The sequence below is a fragment of the Lithobates pipiens genome, unplaced genomic scaffold (assembly GCF_037356315.1).
Source record: "Lithobates pipiens isolate NorthernLeopardFrog02 unplaced genomic scaffold, aLitPip1_a1.2 Scaffold_19, whole genome shotgun sequence".
NCBI lineage: Eukaryota > Metazoa > Chordata > Amphibia > Anura > Ranidae > Lithobates > Lithobates pipiens.
This window is the reverse complement of record NW_027507764.1, coordinates 486,057,161-486,075,433: the sequence shown is the minus strand read 5'-3', so window position 1 is coordinate 486,075,433 and position 18,273 is coordinate 486,057,161. Positions and strand designations below refer to the sequence as shown.

Below are 18,273 nucleotides of genomic sequence, written 5' to 3'. Positions count from 1 at the left end.
GTTTTTCGTTATAAGCACACTTTAATATATGAAATACTTGCATGTTACATACACATGATATTTTATGCGCTACAATGTATGCTTCTTGATTTATGTATACCATGTATTGGGTTATTGTGTCAGCTGCTTTAATACATTGTTGTTTAGGTGCCTTAGCACATTTTTTTCTTTTGTTTCACATTTATATTTTTTTACAATATAAATTCAGAATTGTAAATTAAAAATCTGTCAAGACTGGATTTTACAAAAAGCATGGTAGGCCTGGAGGAAAACATGTGATTCTTACACCTGTATACAATTTCATCAGTCCAACCACAACAGCCTACAAAAATTCTGAAACAATTACCTAAGAAGCACATGATACTAAAGGCAGCTAACTCTATTTGTATTTGTAAAATAAAAAAGGCAGCAAACTCAGCAGACAGACACCAGACACCAAAAAGGCTAAAGGTGGTTTCCAAAAGAATACCTCTTTCACATTGTTAGATATGATAGGGGACAAACGGGAGATTTTTTTTTTAGAAAAGGGCTAAGGGCTTTTAGAAAACATTCAGTGCCTTCTTGCTAATATTTACTGCCCAAATCAGGGTCAACTTTCATCTCCCAAATTATTATACAATTAAAAGATTTTGCCTCCAGCCTCGTAACACTGACAGGAGATAATAACATGGCCTGGATCTTCTCTCTCAAGGTATCTGCAGCTGTGCATGTGGGTGCCATTGTAAATGAATGACACTGTGTGCCAATGCACAAAGTTGTGGGCTTTATCATGCATTGTGATAACACATGCTAAGGTTTGCAGTACTGCAGTGCATATGTATGAATATGCCTTTAAAGTTTCTATAGAATATTTGAGAAAAGTTACACAGCCGATGCTGTGTTGGAAGTTAAGAAAGGGCACAGAGGTGACAGATGTAGAATTAAAGAACCGCTTCCTGTCCATCAACAAATGAAAATAAATTCAAAGAAAATATAAAACATCTCTGCCACGTCCAAACATGATCTTTGCATTCAGCTCATGATAAATAGGGGCAAACACAAAAATGTTGCGTTTATAATTTTGCTCAGTGTAAATTAGAATTTTATCTTGGTAAATAGATTATACAGTAGGTCCATTGCTTCTTTTATTAAACCATTTTGCATCAAGGTGTAATAAAATAAAACACAAAAGCAAAAACTAAGCATGGTGGTATCAATTAAAAATGGACTTACCGAGCGGTTGACCCCCTAAAATTCGTGCATTTTCTCCAGCCACTGCAGCTCTTGCATGTCTTTCACTGACATATTGTACAAAAGCATATCCTTTGTGCACCGAGCATCCAACTATTTTCCCATATTTGGCAAATATACCTTCAATGTCACTCTTTTTCACAATACCAGTGTTCAGGTTGCCAATAAAGACCCGGGAATTGATTGACCTCGGATCATTCTTGTTGGTGACGTTGCTAGTCTGTGTTTTGCCGGTCATTATTGTATGTCACTTCTTCCCCTATTAAGTGAATGCAAAAAAATGAATTACAATGGTACACACAAACATGAACTTTGTACAACCTATAAACATACAAAGGATTTTGAAGCTGGACTGCATGTAAATAACAGTCCACAGGTAAAACACATCTAAAGCTTCAGCGTATACTGTTTCCAGTCAGCCAAGCCCAGAACCTCCAATGCAGCTATGCCGGCACATGTGCACTACTGTAGAGCCTGATTAGTTACTAGTGCCGGCCATCCAACTTTCAGATTGTTACCATACTGGGAATTTCAGGACCCATCAGATGAAGTGCTTCTTCTAACCCTTGTTCTCCTTTCGCAATCTACAGCTCTACGTTCTCAGTACTGTGCACTGCAGGAATCAGCAGTGATGTAAGGGTTTGGATGAAGGAACCAGCAGGTGACACAGGCAACCAATAATCTGGGAAGTAAGAACTGCCAAGGAGGCTTTCTGAGGTTGCTGCACTGGAACCCAGAAGAGGTAGGGGAATGAGCCATTGGCGAGGTGCGTATACTGTATGTTTTCTTCTGTTGGGACCTGTTAGCTCAAAAAATTTTGAGACCTGACAGGGTTTCGTTAACAATTTTGAAAAGTGAAGAAGAAATTATTGCGCTTGTCTGGCAAAAACATTTAGTATGCTAAAAACTGGAGACAATATATAGTATATAAATATTTGGGCGGCTCAGTGGTGTAGTGGGTAGCACTCTCACCTAGCAGTAAAAAGGGTCACTGGTTCAAAACCTAACCACAGCACTACCTGCCTGGAGTTTGCATGTTCTCCCTGTGCCGGCATGGGTTTCCTCCAAGCACTCTGGTTTCCTCCCACACTCCAAAGACATGCTGGTAGGTTAATTGGCTTCTGTCCAAAAATTGGCCCTAGTATATGAATGGGGACCTTGGATTGTAGGGACCAATGTGAGTGTGCAAAGTACAGGGATAGGGACAATTGTAGACACTCACTCAGGATGGACTGATATCTTTATTCAACCTTACTAACTAACTAACTAACTATATATATATATATATATATATATATATATATATATATATATAGATACATATATATGCAGTATATTATCATTGGCACATCAAAATGTCACATTTTGTTTCTGTTTATTATTTTTGGTCATTTCTGAACACATAAGCATAAATTCAGCAGCAAAACTAAGTTAGAAGAACACATCTAGTTTCAAATCATTAGTCAGCATCTTTATAAAGTGGTATGGTTGTAGGCTGCCACATGGCTCATTTAAATGTGGCCACTGTGTGCATTATACGTACATTTATATGGAAAAACAATAATGCCAAATGGTAAAAACATGCCACAACATTGTACAAACTGTTATGCAATTTGAATTGTCTATATATTAAGGTGCCACTGAGGAGCCTGCTACAAAACAAAGTGAAATTTCTGGAAGGAAATACATAATCATAGATATGCCATTTCTGGTGGTAATCTTCATACACCAAATGTTAGACACTTTGCCCTCCACTATTGTTATAGGCATGTGGTTCTATCATTTACAGTCCTTGACAGAATCAACCCAATTTTAGGGGGGGGGGGGGGGTATCAATAGAATCTTACAAAAAGAGATTTTCAACCTGAAAGGTAATATTCCTCCACGCTTAAATGAGCAAATTTGTTTTAAACCATTTGTTTTAACAATATATATTTTATTTATATATGATAATTAGATAAATGTCACAGGATGAGTATGTTAGTGTATTCTTAAAGTGGAGTTCCACTAATTTGTCTCCTCCCCCCTCCGGTGCCACATTTGGCATCTTTCAGTGGGGAGGGGGTGCCACAAAGATGCCACATTTGGCATCTTTCAGTGGGGAGGCAGTAGTGGATACCTGTCTTTGACAAGTATCCTGTTCCCACTTCCGGGAGCCACAGCCACAGCTCTTGATGTCACCGCTGGGCTCCCTCCTCCTCCCTCCTCCTTCTCCGGCCACTGGGCCAGTAGGAGAGAAGACCGGAGCCTTGCATATGCACAGTAGGGTTCCCGGCGTGAAGCTGTAAGGCTACACTGCCAGGTTCCCTTACCTGCAATGCGGCAGCAGCACAAGTACATGGTACAGCAGGGACATATGAGGAATATGAAATGTTTGGTTTAGAAATGCTTTAAAGGTGTACTTTTACTCATTTAAGGTGGGAGCAGAATTCAGGATGGACTCTCTGGCAGATTTCCTGCCATGCAGCTGTGGTATGTTCTTAAAGATTAGGTTCCAGATGCACTTCAGGTTGAAATGTGGATACCACATCTGGGACCTTGATCTTGGGAAAATCCAGAAGTAATGTGGTTTCATCACAATGGAGCGCATGGTGCATTTGGTGGGAAGCCACCCATTTCCAGAACCGGCAATGATGTCATTCCATAGTGGGATAGGATGGGGTTTTAAAAGGAAGAAGTGCAGAGAAGTGGGTGATGGGAGTTCCCTGCCGCATAGACCAATAAATGACCATTAATTTAATAAATGCTCAGATAAGGGTCTGCTATGGATTTTGGTGGGGACCCCCTCCACGCTTTTGTTTACATTTTGGTGTGGGGTTCCTCTTAAAATCCATACCAGACCCAAAGGGCCTGGTGTGCATTGGGGGGGGTATGCCATTTTTTAAATAAATATTTAATTGCTGGCAATCATTTTTTAACATTCAGCTGTAAGTAGGGATGAGTCATCAGTTTTATGAACATGGCAGCCGGCTTCCCAGCCCTCTCCTTAACAACCAGCTATTCAAATCGGTCGATCATTTTTGACCGATCTGAATTAGAATCGTTCCTAAAATTTGGAATTCCTTAAAAGCGTACAAACAAAACAAAATTAAACAAATTTCAACTAAATTTGTTATTATTTCATTCAGAGATTTGGTTGCATAAGGAAAAATGTGTCAGAATTAATATTTGGACCAAAACAAATTGCACATGTCTAGTTCTGCCGCCGCATCCCTTCTAGGTGCCAAAAGGCACATACAAAGCATTGAGATCGTTATGATAACTTTGCTGTACATGTGCTGTCTGTGCACCTGTATTTGGTTATTACTTATGTATATGTAATTAATAACTTAGGTTGTACTGTTTCTTTGACCATTTAAGTGTACTTACAGATGTTGATCTTGCAAATTACCCTACAAGTATACATCCTGTTTGTGACAAGTATGGAAATGAATTCACCATTAATAACATTGTTATGAAAAAGCAGACGTTGTAGATGTCTAAACAAGATCATGTACTGTATTAAAATTCATCTGAGAAAATTCAGGATGGTTAAAAATGTGAGATTTTTCACTTTTACGAGTATATCGTGTATGTCACTATACTTTTGGAATTGATAATTGTGTAAATAAAAATAATTGTTCATTTTTGACATTAATGTATGGTACATGTTTAAGATATTGTAGATACATGTTTGTCTTTCCTTTTGCATGGGTCGATCTTTAAAGCCCCAGATTGTCCTCTTTCGTGTGTATTGCTAAAGTGGCATCAGAAAGGGTGATCTACATTGCAAAATAATCTATTACACAGGATCTATTGTATACTCAGTGCCTAATATTATTCAATATTATTGCAATCATCTCATCCTTTTGGAATGATACACATTACATGCTCTGAAAATTTGCCCTGTATTTTTTTTTCACTGTTATGGTTAGTAAGAAAAGGGATGGAGAATGCATATGTATCTAGAGCAGCATTGGTGGTAAATAAGGTCCTATATATAACTACTGTATAGTGTAATATACTAACAAACAAATGTTCTCAAAGTTGAGAAATAACGTAAGCCCTTAAATGGGCCCTAGAACAAAAATGAATAGACCCCTTTCACACTGTGAGCCCCGGATGTTAGCGCTAAAGCGCTGCACGTTTTAAAGCGGTGCTTTAGCGCTTTAGCTGTTTAATCAGCGCTAGAGCTCCACTTTTGGCAGCTAGCGGGGCACTGTTAACCCCAAATAAGGGATTAAAAAGCCCATTTTGCAGCATTTTTTTCAAAGCTCTTTTCAAGTGCATTGGAAGTGCTGCACATTCATTTTAATGGGAGCGCTATATACAGCACTCCTAAATGCCCCAAAAGTGCTGCTTGCCGGACTTTTCCTAATGTCCCCAAAGCACACCGCCCCACTGTGAAAAGACACACTGAAATGAAATGAATAGGAGGTGGTTTTCAAGTGCTATTTAGAGGCTATTACTAGCACTAAAATGCCTGAAAAGCATCTCAGTGTGAAAGGGGTCTGAGAGTTCCACCCAGTCAGAAATGTGGTATAGTAAGGAATCATAAAGTTATGGTCAATCTTCATACAGGACAAGAGCTTAACCACTTGCTTACTGAGCACTTAAACTCCCCTCCTGCCCAGACCAATTTTCAGCCTTCGTCGCTGACGCACTTTGAATGACAATTGCATGGTCATACAACACTGTACCCAAATTAAATTTTTATAATTTCTTCCCACAAATAGAGCTTTCTTTTGGTGGTATTTAACCACTTTCAGACTGGACCATTTTGCTGGCTTAAGACCAGACCACTTTTTGCGATTTGGCACTGCGGCATTTTAACTGACAATTGCGCGGTCGTGCGACGTGGCTCCCAAACAAAATTGACATCCTTTATTTCCCACAAATAGAGCTTTCTTTTGGTGGTATTTGATCACCCCTGCGGTTTTTATTCTTTGCGCTATAAACAAAAAAAGAGCGACAGAAGAAGAAGAGAAGAGAAGGGGCGGCGGCGACGACAGAAGACCGGGCCACCGCTAGTAAAAGAGCTATAGTAAGAAAGCAGAAGCCCGGCAAGAAGAACCGAAGAGGGGGGCAAGACCCCCGAAGGCGGAAGAAGAGGCGGCGGCGACAGAAGACCTGGCCACCGCTAGTAAAAGAGCTGGGAAAAGAAAGCGGAGGCCCGGCAAGAAGAACTGAAGAGGGGGACAAGACCCCAGAAGAGGGGGACAAGACCCCCAAATTTGGAAGAAGACCCCTGGCAGTGGTGGCGACAAAGAAGAAGAAAGCCGGGGTCCTAAAAATAGCTAGCAGAAGATAACGGAGGAGTCCGACGAGAAGACCCCGAAGACGGAAGACCACCGGAGCTGTACAATAAATTATTTTGAAACCTTTTGTTGTTATTTTTCACTTTTTTCACCAGGTGAATGTGTAGGGGTACATTGTACCCCATACTCATTCACATAGGGTGGGGGGCTGGTATCTGGGGCCCCCTTATTAAAGGGGGCTCCCAGATTCCGATAATTCCCATGCCCACAAACCCCGACAACCAACGGCCAGGGTTGTCGGGAAGAGGCCCTTGTCCTCAATCAACATGGGGACAAGAAGCTTTGGGGTGGGGGGGCACGCGGCCTGGTATGGCTCAGGAGGGGGGCACTCGTTCATCCCCACCCCCTTTCCTGACCGGCCGGCTTCATGCTCGGATAAGAGTCTGATGTGGATTTGGGGGGGACCCCACAATTTTGAGTCAAAATTTCTTTCTAAGTCCGCCAGACTTTTGGGGAAAAAAAGTCAGCTGGAGACACAAACGGGTGGATTGTCTGGCAGACACTGGTCTGCCGGACCAAGTCATGGCATAAAGTCATGGCATAAGAGCTACTTTTACTGCACAGCTTGCTTTGTTAAAACTTGGTAAATGGACTTACTGGCTGGATAACCAGGTTAATATAAAGGAAAAAAGCCTAAAAATAAAATGAATGCAGCCACCACATCTAAGTATAGCAAGCTTCAATATTTTCAATTTTTTCTTTTGGGTTTAGATATGCTTTAATGAAGGCATACGGTCACTATCCCACACACTGCATATCAAAGCTGTTGTATACTTGATGCAAGCAGAGCATATTGAAAAGAGCAACGGCTTCATCTCATCAGTTAATCGTGATCTGGCACAGTTACTACCAATAATTTTTCAATTATCAACATTTCTGATTTTTTTTTCCCTTCTTATTTACTAGGATGGTGGCTGTTATACAACAGATTGACATTTTTTTACTGGCAGGGCCCTGCTGAGGTTTCTAATCTTTTTTTTTTTTTTGAAGGTATATTTACTGTATGTCTTGTATGTCCTATTTCTTATAATATATTTTGGTATTTAAAGAGTAACTCCACTTTTATTTAGAAAAAAAAAAAAACATTCTCCTCTGGGTGATCTATGTACATTGGATGTGCTTTAACAAACTTTGTTGCAGATTCATGCCTTTTGTTGCTCTGAAGAAATAGCTGTTTATTTGGTTATGTCAATGTGCAGAGTGAATCTGAATGGGAGAGACGTTCATTATTATTCAGTTGATGCACTTGCAGGGTTCTAATGAGAAAAATGTTGGTGTTTGAATGCCTTTAGACATGATTAACTCTTTGGGAGTATCCCACCAAAAATTAAATATTTTTTACAGTGGATGCCTACAATCTGCCTTGTATTCTAGTGCAGACATTAGAGAAAATCAGTGAGCCAATCACAGAAGCAGGAATTTACATTTCCGAGCAACAATGTTGTACGGTGTTCCAGGTAGCCATATTGCATTGAATTTTACAGAAAATTACAGCATTGCAGATTGAAAAGGAAAGATAATTTTTTAACAACATTAAAGAAGTACATTAAAGAAGTACAGCCAAAGGTCTTTGGCTGTAGTTCTCCTGTGGATCAGTTTGTTCTGCACTCAAGTGACCCGTTTTCAGCAGACATCGGCTGAAGCTTGCTGTCGGCTGAAGTCACAGAGCCTGTCCAGGCTTGGGAAGGATCGTGACCATATGGTCGGGATCCACCCACAGGCCTAGACTGGCAAGCCATTGAGAGCCTGAGCCCGCCTTGCCCCCCCTTCAGAGCCCAGCACTCTAGTGAGAGAGGTGGGGGCAGAGCAGAGAGTTGGTGACTATCAGGGAGCTCTGAGAACTAAGCGATTGGCAGTGTTAGATCACTTGGTTCTCAGTCTTATGCCGCGTACACACGACCGGACTTTCCGGCAGAAAAGGTCAGATGGAATCATTTCATCGGATATTCCGATCATGTGTGGGCTTTATCTGACTTTTTTTTTTCAAAAATTCTGATGGACGTAGAAATAGAACATGTTTTAAATCTTTATGAGGGAATCAATTACTATCGGGAAAACTGTCTGTATGCCATTCCAACGGACCAAAAACAACGCAAGGGCAGCTATTGGCTACTGGCTATTGAACTTCCTTTTTCTAGTCCCATAGTACGGCATCGCTTTCTAAACTAATGGACTTTGGTATGATCGTGTGTAGGCAAGTCCGTTTCAGCGGAACTCCGTCTGAGCTCCATCGGAAAGACCGTCAGAGTTTATTCTGAAGGAAAAAAAGGTTGTGTGTATGGGGCATTAGAAGTGCCGGGGACAGATGCAGCATCAGACCAATGCTGCATCCACCTAGGTAAGTAGGTTTCTGGAAGAAAAAGAGAAAACCCATACTTCTCTTTTAAATTACAATATTGCTTGCGCAGCAATTGTATATGCTATATTATTATTTATTTTTTTATTTCTGTATGTACATATATTTATATGTATATCACACAGCCTAACCAGGGTTTTCTACTTGTCTTTGGTTTAGAAATAAAAACCTGAAAAATTTTGACTTTTCTCCACTCTATCCAAAGCTACAAAATTTTTTTTGGTGGAAGCTGAGCTTTAAACTAAATTTGATAAACTACTATGATTCTTGAATTCATTATAGATTATGCAGTTTCACAAATCTGTTAAATCACCACAATGTATAAATGAGTTCTGATTCCGGTGATGTTTAATAGCACCACATGGGACATTATCAAATCATGAGAGCATGTCTTCATGCAAAAATATCATATATGGCAATATATTACAATCCAAGAGAGACTAAATGGAGAACTGGCAGAACTAAACTGTATGAATAACCCAACAGAAATTCTGGTAAATGACCCAGAGAGAATACAACTCACTTCTAATAGAGTAAAACTAAAAGGAAACAAACCTTCAATAAAGACGTTTTGCGCTGGAAAACCAGTCAGTATAACATAAAAAAACAAAAATAAAACAACAACAAAAAAAAAGGAACCTCGGCAACAGACTACATAAGGGAAGCTGATGGGACATTGGGTAAAAGCAGTTCAGATATTCGCAAACTGCTTTTAAGAGTATTAGACCAATTTATACTCCTTACAGTCAAAAATACTCTGTTCACTTTGTGCGGGAATTAGATGTGGGACCTGCTGACCTCAATCATCCAACCAAGTGCAAGAAAAAATACTGTTTTAAAAAAAAAAAAATTCTTACATGTGGATTCTTTCCAACGTCCATTTTCATCACATTCACTAAGCTAAGGGAACATTCTCTTGCAAAATGAACAGCCAATTTGCCTTCATCATTGTTAGTACTAATATTATTACTGTACAGGATTTAGTATATAGCACTAACTTTTTGTGTGGCACTTTACAAATAAAAGATAGTACATTTACAATACAATTCAAGACAAGAGGGTTATGGCTGTTTAAATGTACTGTTAACCGTCTCTTTTGGATGTCAGTGCCTAAGTAGTTTTTTCAATGAATTTTTAATTGGAGTATAGCACCGTGAAGCCTCTCTTTTCTATCATATGATTTACCCCACTGCTGGAGATTTCCTGGATATAGACATTGTTGCAGCTACAGGACAGCTATACCTCTGGAGAGGTAGCAATACCATTCACTATTGGAGCACCTTGTTTTGGACTTTTTGAGTTTTAAAGTATATTGTTATCACATATCATTATCACCCTTCCCTTTTATATTAAGGGAGTATAGTGTTTTGGGTGCGCACTTTTTCTTTTTATACACAAAGGGCGTTAAGAGAGCCTTTAGTACATCAATCCTATTGTCTTCTCCACCCTGACAGAGGAGCAAGTTGACTTGCTTACATTCTGACACAACCAAATTAAAAATCCAAGCTGCTATTTAATTGTTAATGATCAATAAATCTCCTGGACCATATGGAATCCCAGACAAACTATATAAATGCTTTATCGACAATTTATCCCCACTACTCAAGAAATATGTAACAACCCTTTGTGGTATGAGATTGTACCATCATTTATTTATGAAGTTAATCATTGATTTGATTTCAAGTAGAGATCCAACATATTATGGTGCTAATAGAAATATCACCTTTATAGTATTATACTGTAAAATCCTGGCCAAAATAATCTAGAAACCACACTCCAGATTTATGTGGGCATTTGACTTAAAGATACATAAATAAGGACCCTAGTTCACCTTCAGATTATCCATGATAACACTGGAGAAGATTGACAGCTCTGGATACCACATAAGCATCTGATTTAGTACGGTATGTGGAAATTTTCTGTGGAGCTTATATTCTCATTGTGACTTCAACATTTTTTTCATTAACTGGATTAAAGGAAATTTAACATTTAGGTTGACATTAGGTTCTTGAAACAGTATATATTATAAACAAGTGCCATTTTTTGTTTTTGTTTTACTGTAAAGTACTGGTCATTTTTCTACCTTTTTTGTGCTGCTGATCGCCTCAGCTTTTTCCAGTCTCCTTGCTGTCTGCTTAACATCACTGCTCTGGACCAGATTACTCGAAGGCAGGTAGAAGTCCCTAATGGGTTGCACTGCTTACTGTTGGAGTGTTCTACATGGGTGCCCATATAAAAGGTGGGCGGGGCTAGATTTAGAAAGTTCTGGGACAGAGACCTGCAAGAGAAGCTGAGGGCTGATGTTTCCCCTTACTCTTTGCTTCAGAGGAGCGGTGGGCAGTACATTGTGAAGACTCATCTAAGAGGACTAGAGAGGGAGTAATATCCTCAAACTAAGTGCCACAGTGTTTTGGAATCGTAAATTCAACTATTGGATGCTGAACTTATGCAAGTCATGATTTGGAAATTATTGACACCATTATCTGGATTCTGTTTTGATGTCTTATGTAAGTGATGAAGTTTTATTGCAACAGAGAGTCTCTGTGTCATGATCTGATGAAGTAAGGCACTGTGTATAGCCAATACCTGAGAGGTGGAGTGAGATATGTGCTTTACTGGTGCAAGCCTGGTCTGCCACTAGAGTGGGTGGTGATGGAGGAAAAGGAGACCCCTGCCTGGCAGTGGAAGAGAACCCTCTCATATAGCACATGTTGTGTGGCCTGGACCCCGAGCATGGGCTCAGGGTGGATGGCTAGATTTCTGGAACTTCTGTTTGGACCACAAGTTAAAGCGAGAGTAAACCCCCATCTCTGACTTTTACCTATAGGTAAACCTATAATAAGTCTTTCCTATATGCACTGTAACTATCTCCTAAACATGTGCCGTTTAGGCGATATTTACTGTACATGCAGCCAGTGACGTCACTTGTGCATGCACTATGAAGGAACGGCCGCCTGGGCCATTCCTTCAGAGTCCTGTGCCATAAACGACAGCTTCCATGTGCAGGAGTGAGGTCATCACAGCTCTGGCCAGTCACACAGCGGCTACAGCTCAGCGCTGGAAGGCTTTGTTTTCAGATAAGTTTGACATAATGTGCTAGAATGCGATACCTTTTCAGGTTAGGAAAAAAAAAAAAAGAAAAACACCCAGTGGTTTTCTACCGCTTTAACCATAGGCCTATGTATGTTAATACTCCAGGTATGGAGGGATTAACTGTGAGGTGACCAGGAGATTGGGAAGAGGCGGTCTAGGACCAACAATTGTACAGGTACAGTATGTGGTTTGGGCTGAACAGCCTGAGAGGTTCTTCAACCTTTATATTAGAAAAAGACATGGCTGCACATGACGACCATGTGGAAATCAGCTGGGTCCCTCCAACATACTGATATTGACAACTGCAAACTATACATTTTGCCAGTGTATGGACAATAAGCCCTATCTAAAATGCACAGTATATACTTGTAGAGAACATATAAAATACTCCTACATGCTAATATACCACATACTACCTCCTTCTGGGGTAATTGTGCGTGTCCTACATTTTTAGTTACCATGTATCATCATCAGCCTTGATGCATGATCAAGTACTTTGGTATTACACATTGCTTTGAGACTGTTGAAAATCAACACATTTGAAGAATTTCAGACTAGAAACAATAATCCATAGACTTTCTTCTGTATATATCTCCTGCTAAGATATTTATTTTCATTTTCTAAATACTATTATTCCACTTAATAGCAACATCATAAGAGAAGCATAATGTAAAAAAGGCAAAGGGCATAAAAAGTTTCGACACATTATACATTAGCCACTAACAATCCCTAATAGGGATGAGCCCAATGTTCCGAACATTGGCTGTTTGCCCAATAGCGAACATTATGCGGTCTTCACTGCAAATTTGAAAGCCGTGGAACCCCGTTAAAGTCTATGGGACACTAACATGAAAAACCAAGAGTGCTCATTTTAAAGGCTTATATGCAAGTTATTTCCATAAAAAGTGTTTGGGGGCCAAGGCCCTGCCCCAGGGGACATGTATCAATGCACAAAAAAAGTTTTACAAACTGACGTTTTTTCAGGAGTAGTGATTTTAATAAAATGAAACAATAAAAATTCTATTTTACTTTAAATATTGTGCCGGGGGGGGGGGGGGGGGGCTTAGCATGCCTGTAAAATAGCGCATTTTTCCCATGTTTAGAACAATACCACAGCAAAATTACATTTCTAAAGGAAAATATTTAATTCAAAACTGATCACAGCTGTAATGTATTGTCGGGTCACCCAAAAAACACCCTGTCCCCATGTTGTCCCCACAACCCTTGCTTGGTGGTTGCGGGGGTCTACGGGTGGGGGGCTTATCGGAATCTGGATCGGGGCTCCCAGATCCCGCCCCCTTAATGTGAATGGGTATCGGGTACATTGTACCCCTACCAATTCACCAAAAAAAGTGTCAAAAATAGTAAAAATGACAGGAGAAACTTTAGGCCCTTTATTTAAAAAAATAAAAACAAATAAGAATGTCCCGCAATGTAAATCCATCTTCGATGACAGCGTCCAACAGAAGTCTTGGTAGTCTTGCCTAGAGCATGGGTGCCACTGCCTACAGCCGGGTGCTGATTGTCAGAGCAGACTCACTGGGGCAGCAGAACGTCTCCTACATTCTGAGACATCGTGCCCACCTCTTCCGCTACCCCAGCTGTCCTTCGGGAGACGGCTCAGTGTTGCTCTTCTCACAGGCTGAGCTTCTGCTGACCTCATCCACAGAAGCCATGACAGATGTCCCCCAACGGCTGCTGCTTTCTCTGGATTGGCCAGCAGAGAGTCAATCAGCACCCCAGCCCTGTGTAGTGTGGCGGTCTTCAGCCCCTCATGTTCCCTGGCCAGGCTAATAGGGAGGTCAGCAGCCATGGCTGTCTTCCCCAGGCAGAATACAAAGTTCTTTAACAATATGTAAATCTTTGCGTAAAACAAGCCATTGTTTTCTTAGTGATGCTCAACACATTTCATCTGTAGGACCCTCCTAGCATAGGATGCTAGGCAAATATAGTGTTTGACTCCTTCTATAGTCAAGGGAGCAGTGATCATTTGCTTTTTGGTCTATTCAGAGTTTCACAGGCTAGGAGATTGATTGCTTCTCACTGCCCCTGGAAGAGATTCAAATGATCAACCCAAATATTTATCATGTTCTAGTCAATCTCTGGAGAGGATGGTCCAGAAGGTGGCTGGAGAGGTGATAAATAGTTGGAAGCCCTGAAGAGTGTGCTCTTTTTTCTTGTTACAGAGGGTTCAAAAGCCTCTGAGGCTGCTGCCCCCTGAGGTAGCCTGTGGAATGTGTAGCTGTTCTTTTAGGTCTGTGACAGAGTTGATAGACACAATAAGGGACTGGGTTTGGTAAAGGATTTTCTCCACTAGACCATTTCCAGAGGAAGCTGGAAGGTGTGCAGAAGTCCATAAGACTAGTGAGTACTGACCCTGAATTTTGATCCATGGTGACTGTGTGCATTTGGGATGTAAATGCCAGAGGTAGCTGTGGACTGAGACAGCTCTCATACGATCCCAGAATACTGCCAATTCCCTAGTCCTCAGCAGAATCCTGGAGTGGGAGCCTAAGCTAGGACAATAAAGGAACAAAACTATACCTCTGCTCTCCCTCTCTTAAATATAGTCACAGAGAACACTGTACTGAGCGATAAACAAATAAGAAATAATCAGGGTCAGCTGAATTGTGTCATGCTTCCAATATCCATCTAAGTTATGAAAAAATATCAGCTGCACTCCAAACTTATTTCGCCCTGCTGTATTTATTGATTGTCAGCAAAGTGGCTGCATCTAACAGTGTCTCTACTCGAAAAAAAAACACCCTTCCTTGGAGGAAGGGTGATTTTCACATGGAGATACTGTTTTAATGCCGTGACTTGACTGACAATCAAGAAATACAGCAAGAGGAGCTAATTTTGAGTGCCACTGATATGTTCTCATATGTGTGATGGAGAGTGGAGATTGACTATAATAGCCAGCACCCAGGTTGTCCCTGTAAGATAAGAGGAGCAGGTCTGGAGGGGGGGCTATCGATTTAAGTATGATCCCAATCTAACACACACAGCTTTCTGATAGGACAAGAGAGCATAGAGATGACCTTAATAAATGTACTATTGCAATCACATACTGAAGAAGGTATTTGATCAAGCTGACCAAGTGAAGGCAGAGACCTAACTAGGATACACAGTACCTTCTATTTAATATTTAATTTCTGCACTTCTGCATGGAAATTGCATATTTTAGGTCTGCCATGTAACCTAAGGTCTATCCTGGCTTTACTGCCATTTGAATGATACTGCAGTATAGGAGAAAACTTAATAAAATAAATTTTCATTGTATCAGCTACTAGTCTGCACATCAGGGGAACAGTTATAAAAAGAATATGCTGCTTTTTCAATAAAACTTCTATATATTTTTAGTTGATTTGTGCTGAGATATGACAAGTAGGTTGATCAGCAATTGTGTGTTACCTGATGAAATACTCTCATATAGCAACAAAGAATGACTCCTAGAATACAATAACAGTAATATAATAATAAGTTACCATCTATTCATTCGGAACAATGCTCATTTACAAATACCTTTCAGTGTTTCTAGAGGGCATGGAAAGACATTTAATGCTTAGGCGAATAAAATGCAGAATGAATGCATCTAGATTAACAAACTTAAATATTTACATATAAAACCTATGCCATAAAGTGAAATCGCTACTATTGAATATACCACAAAAAAATGGAAGCTGAATTCCAGCCATGGGCAATGCACAATAGGTAAATCCTAAAGTAAACCACCATGGTGCTAAATTACATATTTAAAGACTGTTTTACCTGCTAAAAGATTTACATTTGTGGCCATTTAGTCCTAGGATTTATAAAGCCCTGCCAGGCAGCACATCACCTGACTTTTCTCTGTTGTAGTTACGCAATTCAGCTTGGTCACCTTTGTCTGCCACCCTTTGATTTGTCAGTGGAGTCATCAGTCTGCTCACTCTGCTTTCTCCTTCTCTGTATATGCCCCATGTTAGCTCATGTATGAAGAAAGGGCTGACTGGCTCACAGGTGTGAATATTACTTAAATGTAGCTAGTATTCATTTTAAATAAATAGTGACATGAGAGCAATGCAAATGATGGAAGGCCACAAAATGTCAAGCAATGCAGGTTAGTAGCATCTTTACAATAACCTGACAAAAGTAATATAACAATGTACTGTATGTGTTATGCCGTATACACACAACCGGACTTTCCGGCAGACTAGGTCCGACGGAATCAGTCCATCGGACAATCCAATCGTGTGTGGGCTAGTTCGACCGTTTTTTATAAAAAAATAAAAAATCAGACGGACCTAGAAATAGAACATGTTTCAAATCTATCCGACGGACTCAAGTCTGACGGACTAAAATTTGGGAAAACTGTTCGTCTGTGTGCTAGTCCGATGGGCCAAAGATGACGCAAGGGCAGCTATTGGCTACTGGCTATTGAACTTCCTTGTTTAGTCCCGTTTGCATCATCATGTTGAAAAAAAAAAAAGTACTTTCAAAAGGACTAAGCCCTTGTACACACGGTCGGAGATTTCGACAACCAAATCCGTCGGATTTTGTCCGTCGGATTTTGTCAGAAACTGTTGTATACACACGTTCGGACAAAGTTGTCAGAAAATCCGACGTGATGACGTTATTTCGTTACGACGGGACTATGTTCAGGCTAGTAGCCAATAGCTTTGGTGTAGGAATTTGATCTGAGCATGCGTGGCACTTTGTCCGATCGGAATTCTCTACAGATAATCGGAGTATGTCCGATTGGAGCATTTTGTCGGAAAATATTTCCGGCAAGTTGGAAAAGTTGGTCCGATGGATATTGCGACGGAAACAGTCCGATACAGACCACACACATATCCGACAAAACGCTCCAATCAGACACATTCCAACAGAATCTCCAACCGTGTGTACAAGGGCTTAGTCCGCTCGTGTGTGGCCAAGTCCGTTCGTTCAGAAAGTCCATCGGACCTCCACCGAAATTCTGTTGGGAAGACTGTCGGACCTAGTCCGTCGAAAAGTCCGGTCGTGTGTACGCGGCATTAGACAAACGTAAAGACAATATAAACATTATTGTGGAGTCCCTGATTAATGAAATACTGTACATAAATGTAAATTGCTCAAAATTAAGCTATTGAATGATCAATTGGCACCAAGAAAAATGATTCAGTGAACTTTTAAAACTATGAAGGAAATTTGCCACTATGCCCATTTTAAAAAGTTCTGCTTTATCTGAGCACCACAAACTGAAAACATCATTTCATTCATGTTTATTATACCCACGCATCTATGTCTCCATGCTTTATTTTGCTGAGAAATCCCTTTGAAAAATAGAACACCCCCTACCATTTCTAGCTGATGCCATCTTAAGTAGAGGCAGATGATTCATGTATAGGGATTAGCCGAACACCCCCCCCCCCCCCCCCCAGGTTCGGTTCGCACCAGAACCTATGAACGGACTGAAAGTTTGCACGAACGTTAGAACCCTATTAATTACAATGGACGCGAACGTTCGAAATCTAAAGTGCTAATTATAACGGCCAATATGCATGTTATTGTCCTAAAAAGGGTTTGGGGACCCGGGTCCTGCCCCAGGGGACATGTATCAATGCAAAAATAAGTTTTAAAAACTGACATTTTTTCTGGAGCAGTCATTTTATGGATGCATAAAGTGAAAAAAAAGTGAAATATTCCTTTAAATATCGCACCTGGGGGGTGTCTATAGTATGCCTGTGAAGTGGCATGTGTTTCCCATGTTTAGAACAGTCCCTGCACAAAATGACATTTGTAAAGGAAAAAAATCTGTTTAAAACTGCTTGCGGCTTTAATGTAATGTCTTGTTCTTGCAATATGGATGAAAATCTTTGAGAAAAATGGCATGGCTACCTCATCAGCCCCCCTACCCCAGCCCATTACCAGCCCCTTTGGGTCTTGTATGGATATTAAGGGGAACCCCACACCCAAAATATGTTATGTTAATGTTAGGCAGATGCCTGTGTTGCACAAATCAACTACACAAAACCAGCAATGAGGGGGTAGATTCAGGTGTATGCTGTGCAGGAGGCACACTACACTGACTGAATATTAGGCAGATGCCTGTGTTGCACAAATCAACTACACAACACCAAAAATGAGGGGGGGGGGGATTCAGGTGTATGCTGTGCAGGAGGCACACTACACCCACTGTAACAGCGCTAGGTTAGGAAGCAAAGCAAAGCTGACACTGTCCCTGCCTATCCTGCTCTCTCCCTGAACACTACACTCACTGTAACAGTGCTATCTAAAGAAGTAAAGCACAGCTGACACTGTCCCTGCCTATCC

General features: G+C 40.6%; 1 protein-coding gene across 3 annotated transcripts in view; it reads right to left on the bottom strand.

The window, feature by feature from the left end:
* Positions 1-18,273, bottom strand: part of RALYL (RALY RNA binding protein like) — a 1,540,715-nt gene that overhangs the window by 607,814 nt on the left and 914,628 nt on the right. For all 3 annotated transcript variants that reach the window (XM_077492950.1, XM_077492948.1, XM_077492949.1), the window contains exon 4: positions 1,213-1,489. In XM_077492950.1, the coding sequence (XP_077349076.1) occupies positions 1,213-1,468 (256 nt within the window). In that variant the 5' untranslated portion in view covers positions 1,469-1,489. The remainder of the gene's footprint in view (positions 1-1,212; positions 1,490-18,273) is intronic.